This window comes from Pyrenophora tritici-repentis, chromosome 6, assembly GCF_003171515.1.
Source record: "Pyrenophora tritici-repentis strain M4 chromosome 6, whole genome shotgun sequence".
Classification (NCBI taxonomy): domain Eukaryota; kingdom Fungi; phylum Ascomycota; class Dothideomycetes; order Pleosporales; family Pleosporaceae; genus Pyrenophora; species Pyrenophora tritici-repentis.
In genome coordinates, this window is record NC_089395.1 from 2,761,117 (window position 1) to 2,776,326 (window position 15,210).

At 52.0% G+C, this 15,210-nt stretch overlaps 6 protein-coding genes across 6 annotated transcripts; 4 read left to right on the forward strand and 2 right to left on the reverse strand.

Moving 5' to 3' along the window:
* Nucleotides 1-289: 289 nt before the first annotated feature.
* Nucleotides 290-1,932, forward strand: PtrM4_122770 (PnbA, Carboxylesterase type B; the record flags this gene model as incomplete). Its single annotated transcript, XM_001935517.1, has 2 exons — nt 290-867; nt 921-1,932. The coding sequence occupies 2 exons, from the start codon at nt 290-292 to the stop codon at nt 1,930-1,932; spliced, it is 1,590 nt and encodes a 529-aa protein (XP_001935552.1).
* A 1,311-nt stretch (nt 1,933-3,243) lies between these two features.
* Nucleotides 3,244-3,772, forward strand: PtrM4_122780 (uncharacterized protein; the record flags this gene model as incomplete). The annotated part of the gene is made up of 2 exons (XM_001935518.2): nt 3,244-3,310; nt 3,456-3,772. The coding sequence occupies 2 exons, from the start codon at nt 3,244-3,246 to the stop codon at nt 3,770-3,772; spliced, it is 384 nt and encodes a 127-aa protein (XP_001935553.2).
* A 28-nt stretch (nt 3,773-3,800) lies between these two features.
* PtrM4_122790 (uncharacterized protein) lies at nt 3,801-4,959 on the forward strand (the record flags this gene model as incomplete). Its single annotated transcript, XM_066108539.1, has 2 exons — nt 3,801-3,854; nt 3,904-4,959. The coding sequence occupies 2 exons, from the start codon at nt 3,801-3,803 to the stop codon at nt 4,957-4,959; spliced, it is 1,110 nt and encodes a 369-aa protein (XP_065961724.1).
* A 1,246-nt stretch (nt 4,960-6,205) lies between these two features.
* On the reverse strand, nt 6,206-8,057 carry PtrM4_122800 (uncharacterized protein; the record flags this gene model as incomplete). The annotated part of the gene is made up of 6 exons (XM_066108540.1): nt 6,206-6,284; nt 6,351-6,978; nt 7,027-7,198; nt 7,265-7,436; nt 7,533-7,883; nt 8,008-8,057. 6 exons carry the CDS (start codon nt 8,055-8,057, stop codon nt 6,206-6,208), a joined length of 1,452 nt encoding a protein of 483 aa, XP_065961725.1.
* Nucleotides 8,058-8,782: 725 nt separating this feature from the next.
* PtrM4_122810 (SPS1, Serine-threonine protein kinase) lies at nt 8,783-10,252 on the reverse strand (the record flags this gene model as incomplete). The annotated part of the gene is made up of 9 exons (XM_001935520.2): nt 8,783-8,852; nt 8,905-9,088; nt 9,143-9,221; nt 9,269-9,625; nt 9,675-9,774; nt 9,825-9,868; nt 9,919-10,048; nt 10,099-10,146; nt 10,197-10,252. 9 exons carry the CDS (start codon nt 10,250-10,252, stop codon nt 8,783-8,785), a joined length of 1,068 nt encoding a protein of 355 aa, XP_001935555.1.
* Nucleotides 10,253-12,859: 2,607 nt separating this feature from the next.
* Nucleotides 12,860-14,184, forward strand: PtrM4_122820 (putative guanine nucleotide-binding protein alpha-3 subunit protein; the record flags this gene model as incomplete). Its single annotated transcript, XM_066108541.1, has 6 exons — nt 12,860-12,983; nt 13,038-13,383; nt 13,437-13,565; nt 13,621-13,750; nt 13,797-14,035; nt 14,085-14,184. 6 exons carry the CDS (start codon nt 12,860-12,862, stop codon nt 14,182-14,184), a joined length of 1,068 nt encoding a protein of 355 aa, XP_065961726.1.
* Nucleotides 14,185-15,210: the final 1,026 nt, after the last annotated feature.

Consider the following 15,210-nt stretch of genomic DNA (forward strand, 5'->3'; position numbering starts at 1 on the left):
ATACGGGACTGGGGGCTGTAGTAGTATAGCCTATCTCATCTCATTAATGTCACCGAGCAAGCTGCCGCTCCATCCCGGGTTTTCGTCATCGATGGTCAGCGCCTTGGTCTATAGTGCCTAAACGCGTAAATAGAACGACTCTTGCTTCCCGAATTTGTACGTCGAGGTCCGGAGATAACTTGTTTCGTAGCGTCTTGATTGGGTCCCCGGTGGTAATGGCGAGGGCCCCCGCGCCGTGGGAAACATGGCGATCAACTAGAGCGTAGTGATCGACAACGCTTCAACTGCCATGGCTACAAAAGGCAGAGGAGGTCGTGGTGCTTGGGGTGTTCCCCGTCTTTTCTCCATCATGATGCTCGCTATAGCACTCCTATTGGGCCTGGCCCAATTCCACCGCTCGGCTGCCGTTGACTCATTGACCGTGGAAACAACTTCTGGCTCTGTTCAGGGCTTCACTGATGACCTCACACCGAATGTTGCACAGTACCTGGGCATTCCTTTTGCAGAGCCGCCTGTAGGGGCACGTCGGTGGCTCCCTCCGGCTCCGAAGTGCAGGGAGAATCAGACTATCAAGGCGACTGCTCTGCGCCCTGCTTGTCCTCAGGCTCAGGGCAACACGTCGAATGTGTGGCGTACTGATGCGCCGGAGTTCCTTACTCAGCCACCGGAATACCAGAGCGAAGACTGCCTGAATCTCAATGTTTGGGCGCCTTTGGAACAGTGTACAGACGAAAGCGAAAAGAAGCTATTACCGGTTTTGATTTGGATCTATGGAGGAGGGTACACGAGTGGTGGCGCCAATGTCCCGTATCAGATACCCGCTAGATGGGTTGAGAGGACTGGCGAGCATATTGTTGTTGCCATCAGGTAAGCTGTCCATCGCACCTACACCTACGCTATAGTGCTGACTGAAACCTCAGCTACCGTGTCAACATATTCGGCTTTCCCAACGCCAAATCGCTTGCAGATGATGAGCAGAACTTGGGTTTCTTAGATCAGCGTCTAGCGGTAGAATGGGTCCGTGACAACATCCGCAACTTTGGCGGCGATCCGAATCGCATGATACTCTGGGGTCAATCCGCAGGTGCATCATCCGTGGACGGGTATAACTTCGCCTATCCCGAAGACCCTATCGTATCAGGACTCATCATGAACTCCGGGACAACCTTCATCGGCATCAACAGCGAAGACGTCCAGCAAACAAACTTCACCTTTGTTGCCCACCACTTTGGTTGCAACAGCCCCTCCGCCCAAGCCGAAATCGACTGTCTCAGGGGCGTGGACTCTGTTTCCATAACCCAATATCTCAAGCAATACTCCGACAGAAATACGCAGCCTAGTCTTAGTTTCCTGCCCGTCATCGACAACCGCACACTCTACTCAAACTACACGGCACGTGCCCTGGCAGGCAAGTTCTCGCGCAAACCAGCCATCATCGGCAACACAAACGACGAAGGTACTGCGTTTCAGCCCTACAATCGAACCTACGGAGTCAACACAACGTTGGCAGATGCGGACACTGCTACCATTTTCCACTGCCCGGCTGTGAAGACGACGTACGATCGTTATGCAGCAAACGCAACTACTTTTCGCTATCTCTACGCCGGGAACTTTAGTAACATCTCGCCGCAACCGTGGGAGGGCGCTTATCACTCGTCTGATATCCCGTTGTACTTTGGTACGTATGGCATTGTGAGAGGCAATGGTACTGCGTTTGAAAAGGCAGTGAGCGAGAAGGTGCAGGATTATTATCTTGCATTTGCCAAGGATCCTGTCAATGGACTACCGCAAATGGGGTGGAATGCCTATACGCCGAGTGGTGAGGCTGTACTGATTGGGTATGATGGGGAGATTGTGCAGGGGATTGAAGAGAGTGAGTTGGAGAAGCCGTGTGATGGGGTGAAGCCGAATGGTCTTCCGATACCGCCTTGAGGTCTCAAGTAGTGTATTTGGAGGGCGGAAGTTCTACGAGCATGTTATCGAGCTCTTCCTATGCCTGTTGAGGTGCGATTTATCGAGTGAATAAAATACCACGCGCACGTACTTGCCTACCAGCTCACCCCTTGTCCGACCTCCGTTCGCTAATCCTAAGTCGTGTATCTCTACTCAAACGCAACCATCACTCACCAGCTCGCCCCGAAATGTCCCTACCCATCTCTACATAGCCTTAGCAGGTAAAAAAACCCAAGTCAGAATAACCACCCCAAGCCACCCGTCCAGCCCGAACGTCGGCACAACAAAGTCATTCCTGTCCCGCTCGTTCTCCCCTGCAATCTCAGCCGCATCATCTCCAAGAGGCTGAAGTACGAGAAAAAAAGCAAACATCACAGCTCATGCGCGATTCGTTTATTGCATGCATAATACTTCAGCCACAACGCAGCTGCGGAGAACCGTTCGGTGTAACCGAAGCAACAACAGGGGGTCCGTGTTTTCTGTTCTCCTTTTTGCTTTTTCGCTGGCTAGTGGCTTGTTTAGTCAAGCCGTCAGCCTCATGGTGCGATCGATTCAGTGCGTTTACTCTGATGCATGGCACGGTTATGTACATGCATGAGTGAGGGGGTAAGGTAAGAAGAAGAGGGAAAAGCAAACGCAGGAAAGCCATGGCGCCATGTGGCATGATAAGTTACCGAAAAAAACTTGATTCGGAAACCTTATTCTTGGGAATTTGCGACGAGTCACGAAGTTGCGTGATGTAAAAGCATGAGAATACAGAATGAGTTAGAGCCATTTACAGTCAAGGGGATGTCGGATGTAGGGATTTAGACATCGCTGATCTAAGCAAGAGATCCCACTGCAACTGCTCCTCCGACCGACTAGTACTAGTACTAGTAACCCAACAGTGTGGCTGGTATACCACAGCACGTGCAAACTGTGGCTCACGTAGCTTACACTGCCACATGCGGGGTTCAACCCACCGTCAGCACCGCACCTGCAGCACTGGGCGTTTGAGAAGTACCGTGACGTCAAGTAGTAAACAACGCAAGAAACTGGGCGGCCAACGTACGTGTTAGAAGGAGGAGCGTGCGTGGTCTTGGGAGAGAGGGGTTAAATTAGTCCAAGTAGCTACGCTCATCGAGTGATTGTCCTTTCTTAAGCTTCTCTCGATTCCAACATCCTGCTCTCTCTTTCTCTTTACTTACCTGCATTCTTGATCCTTTGCAATCTCTACAGTAACGAGAACCTTTGACCTGCGAAACTTCCCAAGACAGATATCTCGGTACAGATCATCAAAGAGAAGTCAAGATGGCGAATCAGGCTCCTGCGTCGCTTGTTGAGCAGCTGACTGCGTCTGGAGGTGCTGAACCAGCAGGTAAGGGTCCCATTGAGCATCGTCATGGTTCCCGATCGACGACGCTACTACATGTCCTCCGGCTATGAGCTGTCCATACTCAAAATGTCGTCGTCATCGGTAGACTAATCAAAACCGCCCACATCATAGCTAATACAATGAACAGGCTTTCTTAACGATATTGTCTCGAACCTTTGGCCCAACATCTGTATTGCCGGCTCCAAGATCATCAAGGAATCAGTCGAGCCTGTCCTCGCCTCGACTCTTCCGGGTCCCCTCAAAAACCTGCGGTTCGTCAAGATTGACTTTGGTCATGTCCCGATCAGCTTCTCAAACGTCGATGTGCACAAGACGAAGAACAATGGCATCAAGCTGGACATGGATCTGAACTGGGACGGCGTATGCGACTTCGAGCTTGATGGCAAATTGGTACCTAAAGTGGTATGTTGCGAACACTTGAGTTTGAGGCTTGGATGTAGCTAATGAGGTGTAGGGTGTCGAGAGGGTTCGTATGAAGGGCCGGATCAGCGTGCTGCTTTGCCCCTTGACCAATGTCATTCCTCTGGTAAGTACCAAGTCCAAGTATTGATGCACCATATGCTAACGACTGTCAGATCGGCGCCGCTCAGGTTGCGTTCCTCAACACACCCAGCCTAGAGCTCGACTTCACCGATGCCGCAAACATTGCCGATCTCTCCGTCATCGATAACTGTGTACGGAAAATCATTCTCGGCATCATCGGGGGCATGTTCGTCCTGCCCAACCGCTTCCTCGTCAAGATGGACAACAACGTCGACTACTTCAAAACCTACCAGCCCCACCACGGCCTCATCCGCGTCACAATCGCCCGGGCAACAAACATTGCAGCTCCCAAGCAAGGCGAGAAGAAGAAGAGCACCATCAGCAAGTTGATGGAAAAGGTCAAGCTCAAGGACGTACCCGACTGCTACGCCAAAGTCATAGTAGGCGCCGAAGCCGAGTGGAAGACGTCCGTCGTAGACAACAACACCAACCCAGAGTGGAACGAAACGCACGACTTCATCGTCACAGACTTTGAGCAAAACATCTCGATCGACATCCAAGACGAGGACACAGCCACGGGTGACGACGACATAGGTTTCGCCTCCACCACGGTCAAGGACATACTCCTCCAGGGCGGTTCCCAAGACCTCAGTCTCTCGCACAAGAACACGCCCACAGGCGGCCGCGTCCTCATCCACGCCAAATTCTTCAACTTTGTAAACAACGCTCAGATCCTCTCGTCAGCACATGCCCAGGGACAAGGCCAATACGTCGGTCTGGCTACCATCCTCATCGCAAGCGCACACGACCTCCAGGGCCCGCGCGAAGAACTGCAGCCTAGCGTCAAGGTGACATGGGGCACACACACGTTCCAGACGGCTGTCAAGACGTACACGCCCGGCACGGACATCTACAACCCTTCGTTCGACCAGGCGTTCCGCATCCCACTTACGGCGGATATGCTGGCCAACCCTGGTGCGTTCCAATTCCATCTGCTGAACAAGACTACCGAGTTTGGAAGTGCGCAGATTGGCTGGCAGGATGTGCTCGGTGCTGAGGGCTTGATGGTGCAGAATAGCTTCGATATGGGTAATGGGGCCAAGATTAGGGCGGCGGTTACGCTACATGGGGTTCAGGAAGCTCAGTAAGTGGGTGAGTCGTGATGGGATGGGATGTGATGGGATGAGTGTGGGTAGGGAGGTAAGGTGGTATAACCTAAGTCTACATATTTCCTAGTCTGGTATGGCTATCAATGACGAAACACGATGTTATAAATATGTACATGGAGATCAGTGCATGGAGTGAGGAGACATGATGAATGGGATATCTTATTCATCATCTTTCATCCCCTTTACTCCCCTGTACCATGAACATTCACCCCTGTAAACGCAAGACGCACTCTACACTAAATACCATGCTCAACCTGTTAGTTACATAATCATCGAATCCAAGCTTATAATCAACATGATGGATACCATCCAACCATCTAGTTCTTCTCCACAACACTCTTTTCTTTCTCAATCACAGTCTTCTCCTTCTCCTTCTCCTTCTCCTTCTCCCCATCATCATCATCATCATCACCATCATCGTCATCGTCATCAATATCAAGATCAGAATCAACATCAACCACCTTCTTCTCCACTTCCACCTTCTTCCTCTCAACCTCCACACTCCTCGCCCCCCAAACCTCCTTCTCCTCATCCTCGAGATTAATATCAACCATACCATCCCCCTTACTCGCCCTCTTGCCCTCCAGCCCCAACCCTAATCCCACAACCCTCTCTTTAACAGGACTACACCCCCTACTCTCACCCCTATCATTCTCAGCATCGAAGAACACACTCGACCTTCTCGCGTCATCCTGATAGGGAGTATCGACTGCGACGGGTGTCTCAGGCACACCAGGGGTACCAACACCACCGACAGTTTTTTCTTTTTCAGCCTTGAAGTCTTCTGCGCGTTTGACGTCGAGCGGGGTGGGTGAAGCGACGGGAGTTTTTGCTGCGCCCCAGGTTCTGCGTTTTTCAGACGCCCAGGTGCCCCAGCTGGAGAAGTAGGCGCCGGCGCTTGCTTTTGCCGTGGAGAGGTCGGGTGCTTGTGGTGTTTTCCCTGTTTTTGTGTTCTTGTTAAACGAGTCCATGGATAGCTGTGAAATGGTGGTGCATGTTTGTGGAAGTCTATAATACGTACACTTCTTCCCGTCATCGACAGGTTTACCCTCTTTCTCAGCCAGGAGTTTAGCTTCCTCCGCTCTCTGTTTCTGGGCCTCGCGCATGGCCTCCATCTCCGCCCAGAGTCTGTTGTAAGCGGATGAGACTTTTTGCTGGCCTACGGCGAGCTGCTTGCCGAGCGCCTCTCTGCTCTTTTCTAGCCGTTCGTCGAGATGCATTTCCGCTACCTGCCTATTCGCCACGCAAGTATTAGCACACATAATCCCAGAGATACGGCTTGGAAAGTCGGGGTAGAGCAAAGACTAGGTGAAGAGCTTTTAGTCGCGCTGATGATGGAAAGTGCAAAGAGAAGACGAGGTTGAACATACTGTGCTAGTCTTCGCTGGACATCTTCCATACTTAGACCACCGGAGCAGGGGTGTTTGGGGTCAACAATGTCGAAAAGATGCGAGTCTGTGAACTTATTCCAGATGCGAAAGTTCTCGGTTTGCATCCAGGCATGCACCCATTCGTTTGAGAACTCGCTAGCTGGGTTACCTTCAACCTCTGTAATCAAATGCTCCTTGTGAGCATTCTTCTCCAGATAGAGCTTGTACTTGACAGAGCTTAGCATAGCAAGCAGGTACTCCTCGAATTGCATACGAATGAACTCTTCGCTGCCGGCATAACCGTGATCCTTTGGTCGCGCAGGATCGGCATCATCCCATGTATCGTTGACGGTTTGGGTTAGAAAGTCAATCCACCTTCGATCGGGTGTGGATAAAACAGAGGCCGATCGAAGTGCGGCCGAAGTGATGTTTACGGTGTGATCATCAAGGTTAATCAGGATATCACTGTAGCGATCTCTTTGCTGCAACAGCAGCGAGTTGGTAGAACCAACAATATAAGACTTGGTATCCTGGTCAGCCAGGATGTCGAGTTGCTGAAGCGGGGTATATGGGCCGAATAGTGATCCTGTACCGAACAGTTGCAGGGGGAGACCCATGTATGCCAGCACTTTTCAAAATTAGTAACATGTTCGACGATACGAGTGGTTGTACTGACAAGACGCGCGCTCTGACGTCTTCAGAGAAGTAGGCATTACGCACTTCTCCTCGCACGAATTGAACTTTGGATCAGCAGCATCTTGCAAGTGGCGAATGAGGCCGGGTATCAAAGAAATAAGAGCAAATTGCATCATGCATAATCGTTCGCAATGGGAGCCGAAGAAAAGAACCTACTGGGTGTTAGAACCAATGTAACCTGACAGTCCAGTTAACAAGGCTTATGGGGTAAGACACACCTTTGGTTGGAGCAAGGCACACTTGAAAAGAACCAGAGTTTGCCATTTGAACTCGTGTATGAACTCACGGAGGGAGATACCAAAATAGTGGTCTTGTTGCCCCTCTTGGTTCTTTAGCAGCTGGGGCAGACTTTCGGTAAATCGCTGTAATATGTCGAGATCCGTAAAATCGCTGCAAAACGTCAGTTCTGCACTCTGTATTCGTACATGTCTTCGTAGGCGTGTTTATATCCGCATCTTGCACCGTCTATCCGCACCGCTCACGTACTTTTGAGCAAACCATAGCTGCGTGACGATACCCAATTGCGCCTTGATTGCGCCAAAATGCTGGGGGCTATCGCTTATGACTACAACAGCCTTCTGCACTGTACTCCTTGTGACCTCGGCTGGTCGGTCGATGAGCTTGCTGGCATCGAGTTGTCGTGTACATGATATGCCGAACAGCGAGGTAGCGGGGTCGGTCGAGGTTTGGGCGCGGCGAAGGGTAAAATACGAGTAGTCTTCGGTAGAGGCATGCGCGCCATCGCTCAAGGCCATGAATGGCAGCAGCGACCAGTCATTATCAATGGCTGGGTCGGTCCCCTCTTCTGCACCGAGCCAGGTCTCAACTTCTGGTCCTCTGGATCATGACATTAGCGATGTTTTCCTATTACTGAGTCTACATATCCTCCTGAAATAGCCGGGGTATGCTCTCTACTCGACTCCATGTGTCCACTCCTTACTATGCAGGGGATGCAACTTACCGCGCATGGTGGAAGTCTACCACACAAACGAGTGGATTGAGTATTGTCATGGTCTTGCGCGCTCAACGCTATCGCACAGCGTACGAGATCAAGGAGAAGGGGAATTCCAAGGCCATGGGCGCCAGGCTCGCGTCCTTGACAGTTGCGGGACGCGATGTGAAGCGGTGACGATCGACTGTCCATCCGATGTCAGCCCTAAGCCGCTAGACTGCTTCAGGCCTGGAGTTGTCCGTCTCCAGCCGTACGCACGGCGGTCACCAGGCCCTTTTCTCTAGCCACCGCCGACACCATCGGCTCAGATCTGGTACAATCTCGATCTGGCTGCACGGGTAGTGGGCACAAGTCAGTAGCCAATCTATACCCTGGGGGAAATCATGTAGTGCATAATATAGTACCGCCGACACCTGGTCCAATTCGCACCAGACGACAGCAATCGTCATATCATTTGGGAGGGTGGGAGAGACGCGAGGGACAAGTATGTTTGATAACATGATTCAGCTTTCTGCCTAGGTTGGAGCACCACCCCAATTCTGTCATAAACATTCTTTTCGTGTACCATCAATGGTGATTCAAATGACAAAGCAAACCCATGCCCCTTCTATTCGCGCACTTCATGTCACATTGGCCTTTGGCAAAAAGACCTCGGGAATCATTGGGAAAAGCCAAATCCACCTGCACCTGGCAGATGATACGACAAGCCTTGGCAAACTGCGTATTGTGTTGCCTCAAAGACTGGAATTTGCTGTGGCTCGACAGTGGACGAACCCTCGCGTAATTAGCTGCCGTTGTTCTCCTGCTCCTGTGCCGCCGCATCGACGTTGTGGTAGTCCAAGATCTCCGAGTACCTGCATAGTGTTAGCTCCTTGTACATAGTCACCATATCCACGTATATCTTACATCATAATCTTCCATGTGTCGACGGGCAGGTCTGCATCGTTGAACGACCAATCAAACTTCTCCTCCGCGATCGGCTCATCAGTCGGGTCGTGGTATGGGGCTAGGTATGGGTGTGCGAGAGCCTGCTCCGCTCGTACGCGCTTCTTGGGGTCGAAGACCAGCATGTTCTCTAGGAGATCGACGGCTAGCCAATGTCAGCCATAATCTTTGGTAGTCAATCTCGACTTCAAACACATACCCTGAGGCTCGGCGTTCTTGAACTTGTTGGACAGGGGTTGTCGCTCGCGCTTGGGGAGCGACTGAACGAATCGCAGTGTCTGGTGACGTTAGCGAAATTCATCCCATATTGCATGTGTGGTCTCACGTTTTCACTGCAGATGGTTTGGATCACGTCATCCGGGGGAGTACCCAACAGCTCCGTAATGATGGAGAATTGGTTGACGTGATCCTTTCCAGGGAATAGCGGCTTGCCCTCGAGCATCTCGGCAAAGATGCATCCTGCACTCCAGATATCCACCTCGACATCGTACTTTTGCCATGTGAGCATGATTTCTGGCGCGCGGTAGTATCGGGTCGAGACGTATCCCGTCATCTGGGGGTCTTGTATACGGGCGAGACCGAAGTCGCAGATCTTGAGATCGCAGTTCTCGTTGACGAGGATGTTGCTGGGCTTCAGGTCACGATGTACGACACCAGCCGAGTGGACGTATTTCAGACCACGCTACTGGAGTCAGTTTATGCTTTGTGGATTTGGTGGACTTGTTACGCACCAAGATCTGGTAGAGGAAGTATTGGATGAACTGCTTCTCCAGCGGTCTGGACGTCAGCAGACGGTGAAGATCGGTTCCGAGGAGCTCGGTGACAAAGTAGCTGGCTGGGTTAGTATGGGGAGTAGAAATGTGCGTGGTCGAGGTACGTACATGTCTTCGAGGGGAGAGATGAAGATGTCGCTCAAGCTGATAATCTGGGCCGTGTTAGAGTTTTCGTGCGAGGACTGGCAGCTGAATTGCCCACATTCTCGTGTCTGAGATGCTTCAGAAGCTTCAACTCTCGGTATGTCCGCTTGGACAAAACCGGGGTGCTGAATGGCTTCATGATCTTCTTGATCGCCACCGCCTGGCTCGTGAGCTGGTCCTTTGCTGAGCTGCAGGGAAATGAGTATTTTGTTGGTTATTAGCAGAATGGCAAGCATACCAAACGAGACCGAATGCGCCCATGCCTACAGGCTGCAGATCTGTGTACCTGTGCAGTGTGAGTGGTGGGCCATATGACGACGTGGGGCATATGCTTACCTGCTCGTAATCTCAAAGGTGGTGCCAAAAATCTGGGCGCGTACAAATTCCGCCATGGTGAATGGTAGGCTCTAGGATGCAGCGACTTGCGCAGAGAGGGGTACTTATTGGGGGATTGTGGTGGTGGGAAAGAAGGCGGCGGGCTGAAGTCGTGGGGTATTCGCGAAAGATGTCGGGGTCTAGTCGCACGTCGACGCTGCTAGAGCAGAGCAGGTTTTATTGGGGTTCGGTAGCTAGGTCCGGGCAGGAGGCGATTGCGCAAGAACAGTTCCGGAGAGCGCGTGGAAAACACTCAAACTTTGCACAAGGATATGCACGCCGCGACGACTATTGGCCTTTTATGGCTGCCGCTTTCAATGTTGACGGTAAGCAGAGCAGCGTCGGCGGGGAGAAGAGAGGCGCCGACGGGATGACCTATGTGCAACACAGGGACAGGTGGCTCAGATGTGTGGCGAGATGTTATACGAGAGAGCAAGGGACGAGTGAGAAGGTCTACAGTACAAAGAGTTGCAATGAGGGGCAGGCAGGCACCAAATGATAGAGGACGGCTGGCCCGCGCTCGGGACATGCTCACACAGGTTTCGCCTGGATCGAGAGTGACGTCACGATGGACTTTCGAGTTTTCGATCAATACCCATGCATCATGTAGAGCGTCTTCTGCCTTGATGTGCCTTGGTGCGGCATGCGAATACTGCGCTTCGCCATCCGCATCGAGCGTCTGGCTTTTTCTGCCCGCTACCTGCTGCCGGCAATCTACTTTGCTCTTGGCGTTGCAAGTCGAAGAGGTGACCATGTGTAGTCTTGGTACCACCCCTCATATCACGTGGCTTGCCTGTTCAGCTATACTTGCTGTATACGGCCATGCGTGGCAAGGAACAAGGCTGGGCAGAGGGGCAGACGTGTAGATGACGAAGGCTTGACCAGCGTCCCGGTCATACTAATGTCAATTATACAAGGGCGAGCCCTCTGCCATCTGCACGTAATTCGCAAAAGTAGACGGGCCGTCGACTGTAGTTGGTCCGGAATGCTCCGAAGCTTGCGGAACCTGAACGGAACCTGAGCAGAACCCTGGCGACGACTACGTGACAGTCAACGACAGATGGTCATCTTTCCGTCTCTCTACATGGACTACGTCGCCTGTCTTTTGCGCCATGTGTTCCACTGGCCAAGCCGCGTTAGTGCTCGTTTCGTACATGGTGATGGTTGGAGCAAAGTGGGTGTTGACTTCTCGCTACCAGGCATGATAATGCACGACATTTGCAAGGCTTGTCACAAGTACGCGGCCCTGACACGGGGCCCACTGGTGCATCTAGTATTTGGATATGCATCGAGACGAGGCCATGAGATGGATATGAGAGTGGGGAGTGGGGAGTAATGATATCGTGTGCAAGTACCGGTACATACGGGGCAGTGGTATCGACGTGGTCCTTAATTTAGAAGGGCTTCATGTCTGGCGGCTAGGTCCACAACCATGTCTCAATCCACATGGCGGTTGCATGTCGCAGACGGTTAGTTTGCTGTATGATGTAGCAGCGAGTTAGTTTGCAGTTTGTGCGAGTTTGCGCAGGCAGCCGACGCAGGGCAGTGACGAGGTAAACTCTATCGTGTGGCAGATACGGGCTCAGGGGGGGTTTGTGAATGTGTATACGGGTACGGGTTTGGAGGCACAGCAGTCTGCGGCGCTGGTTGCAGGGGCCATTGTATCAAGGGGAGGGCGCCCATGATGAAGCAAAACGCACGACGCACGTCTGCCAATAAGCAGGCCCATGCGAGCAAGGTAGCCACGAGGAGGACGAGGAGCGTGGAGCGCGTCGAGAGTGATTAATCTTGTTGTTGTTATTGATATTGATATTGATACTATCATTGTTGCGCCTGAGCATGCGCCCTGTTCCGCAAACCTGGCTCGTGCCAAAATGGCTTGCTGCCCTGATCGCTGCGGGCAGCTTTTGGTGGTAGGATGGGGGACCAGGATTTTGAATGAGGCTTAGCAGCAAATGGGGCCGGCGCCCTCATCATCCATCATCAGGTCAGAGTCGACAGCACCAACAAGGCACTTTGATCAAATAATATACGTGCTGGTTGACTGGTTGACGCTTGGCTTGTCTTGTCTTGTCTTGCCGTCTGTTGTGGTGAGGTCTTATTGCAGTGACAGTGCAGTAGCAGTGCCGGCCAGGTCCTGCCGTCTCCAGATCCCGCGCCTTCCTCGTCAACTTTGCTGGGGAAGGCATCCGCACGAGCCACCGACAGCCCTGGAGAGTCGGATCTAGCTCACGCCTTTGAGCCTACCAAGCATACAACATCAACCAGCACCGAGCACCGTCGTATACGAAACTCCGTCCCTGCACCCCCTCAGCCTGACCCCGCCCTCGATTGCTGTAGCCAAATCACGCTGGCGACACTCTTCCGCGCCCGCCTACGCTGCGAGGCCCCCCTTTGACGGGAGCTGCGTGTCGGACCAAGCCGACGCAAGCGTCACCACAGCTTCCAGCAACGCGCCCGTCGTCCCACGACTGCCCGGCCCAGAAACCGTCTCACTCTCAACGTCGCGAGCAGCCGGCAACCCTCTGGCGACGCGCTGAGCCTAGTGCTCGACTCTGTCCTGATCAGCGAAACGACATCCCATCATCGCCCGCGGCCGTGAGCCGCATCACACAACCGCCGACATGGGTATCTGCATGAGCACCAACAACGACGATGTCGAGCAGAAGAAGCGCAGCCAGGCCATTGACCGCAAGCTCGAGGAAGACTCGCGCCGGTTACGCAGAGAATGCAAGATTCTGCTGCTGGGTGAGTTCAGCTGACGGCTGCGTGCTGCCATCCGCCTACTAACACGCCCGACAGGCTCCGGAGAGAGCGGCAAGTCCACCATTGTCAAGCAGATGAAGATTATACATCAAAACGGCTACACGCAGGAGGAGCTGGCCATGTACCGCCTCACCATCTACAAGAACGTCATCGACTGCGCAAAAGCCCTCATTGGCGCCATGCGACAGTTTGAGGTGACGTGCGAGAACCCAGCCAACACGGAGCTGTGCGACTACCTGCTCGAATACACCGTCGACCCTGATCCCGAAAAGCCGCTTGATATGCGGGTAGGCCAGGCCATCACGTCCATGTGGCGCGACCCGTGTGTGCCGAGAGTGCTGGAGCACTCGAGCGAGTTCTACCTGATGGATTCAGCGCCATAGTATGTTTGCGCACCCTCTCCTCCCCGCCTCCTACTGATCCTTATCCCCCCAGCTTCTTCGACGAGGTCGAGCGGATATCCGACCCCAACTACATACCCATCGAGTCCGACGTCCTCCGCGCCCGAACAAAGACGACGGGTATTTACGAGACACGATTTACAATGGGCCAGCTCAGCATACAGTACGTGCGCCGCTTCAAACTGTCACCGAGCCGCGCCTTTGCTAACTTGAAACAGCATGTTCGACGTGGGCGGCCAACGGAGCGAGCGCAAGAAATGGATACACTGTTTCGAAAACGTCACATCAATCATCTTTTGCGTAGCCTTGAGCGAATACGACCAAGTCCTGTTAGAAGAAAGCTCACAGGTGCGCTCCCCACGCAATTCAATCCTTCACCACTAACGCAAAACAGAACCGAATGATGGAGAGCTTAGTGCTTTTCGACTCGGTCGTAAATAGCCGGTGGTTCATGAGAACGAGTATTATCCTGTTCTTAAACAAGGTCGATCTGTTCAAGGCCAAGCTGGCGCGATCGCCCCTCGGCAACTACTTTCCAGATTACTCCGGTGGCAACGATGTAAATCGCGCTGCCAAGTACTTGTTGTGGAGATTCAATCAGGTCAACCGCGCCCACCTGAACTTGTATCCTCAGTAAGCAGCCTTCCTTGGCGCCCCACCTGCCAATTGCTAACACAGTCAGCCTCACCCAAGCCACCGACACCTCCAACATCCGACTCGTATTCGCGGCCGTCAAGGAAACCATTCTCCAGAACGCGCTCAAAGATTCCGGCATTCTATGATCCCCTTCACACCACATTGGACATATTTCCTCAGACCATTAGGCATACGGCCGATGAGTGCATTACAGTACTTCGACTTTCAACTCCGCATACCGCTTCCTCCACCTATATTTACATAATACACGAGCCCTTTACGATCATTACCTCGACCGTGCTACTCATGATGCACACTCTTGGTCACGAATTGGGATTTGGGAGATATCATTGCCTCTAGCTATTTCACATAGAGAGCGCAGCATTGGTGTTTTTGGCGTTTAAAGATTCCCTGGGTCTTTTTGCTTTTTGTTTGTTGTGGTCAGTCATGCACGGCAACACAACAACTTGGGAAGTCGGTTTTTCTTTGGGTTGTTGCGACTTTTTTTCTTCTTTTTCTGCACCAACACCCGAAACCCACCGAACTTTTCGGTTTTTTCTTTTCTGTTTTGGTCTTCTCTCTCTCTCTCTCTCTCTATTTATCTATATCATATGGGCGGAAGAAAAAGTTGGATTGGTTATCCCGCCTCACTCCTCCTATTTTACTTACAACTACAAAACGGGGTTTCGCCCGTTGTTGGCTCAGAGGGCGTACTTTTGTAAAGCTATAGTCTCTCTTTTACGATGCGTGTTTGTCTGTGTATGTGTGTATGTGTGTGTCGTGTCGTGTCTTCCTATTCTTTGTTTCTCCTCCCTCCCCCAACATTATGGTCTGTTTTAAGTAGAAGACGCGTGTGCGGGAAAGAGAGAGAGAGAGCTGATAACTTGTTATACTACTACTACCTACTACCTTATCGACAATGAACAGAGAGAGAAACTTTTGCGACGGTCTTACTTCTTTTATTTTATTTTTCTTTTCTCATGTCCCCGAAGCGTTCGCGCAGATTGTAATGTACGCACCACCGCCCTGCTGTTGTCGCAAAATAAACAACATACACTCAGATACTAGTCAATATATTGAATATATAAAATGGAAATGCGGATTCTTGCCTCGTTATTAACTGATTAGGAGTGATATGTGCGAATGTATTCTACGGCATATTTTTACCTTAC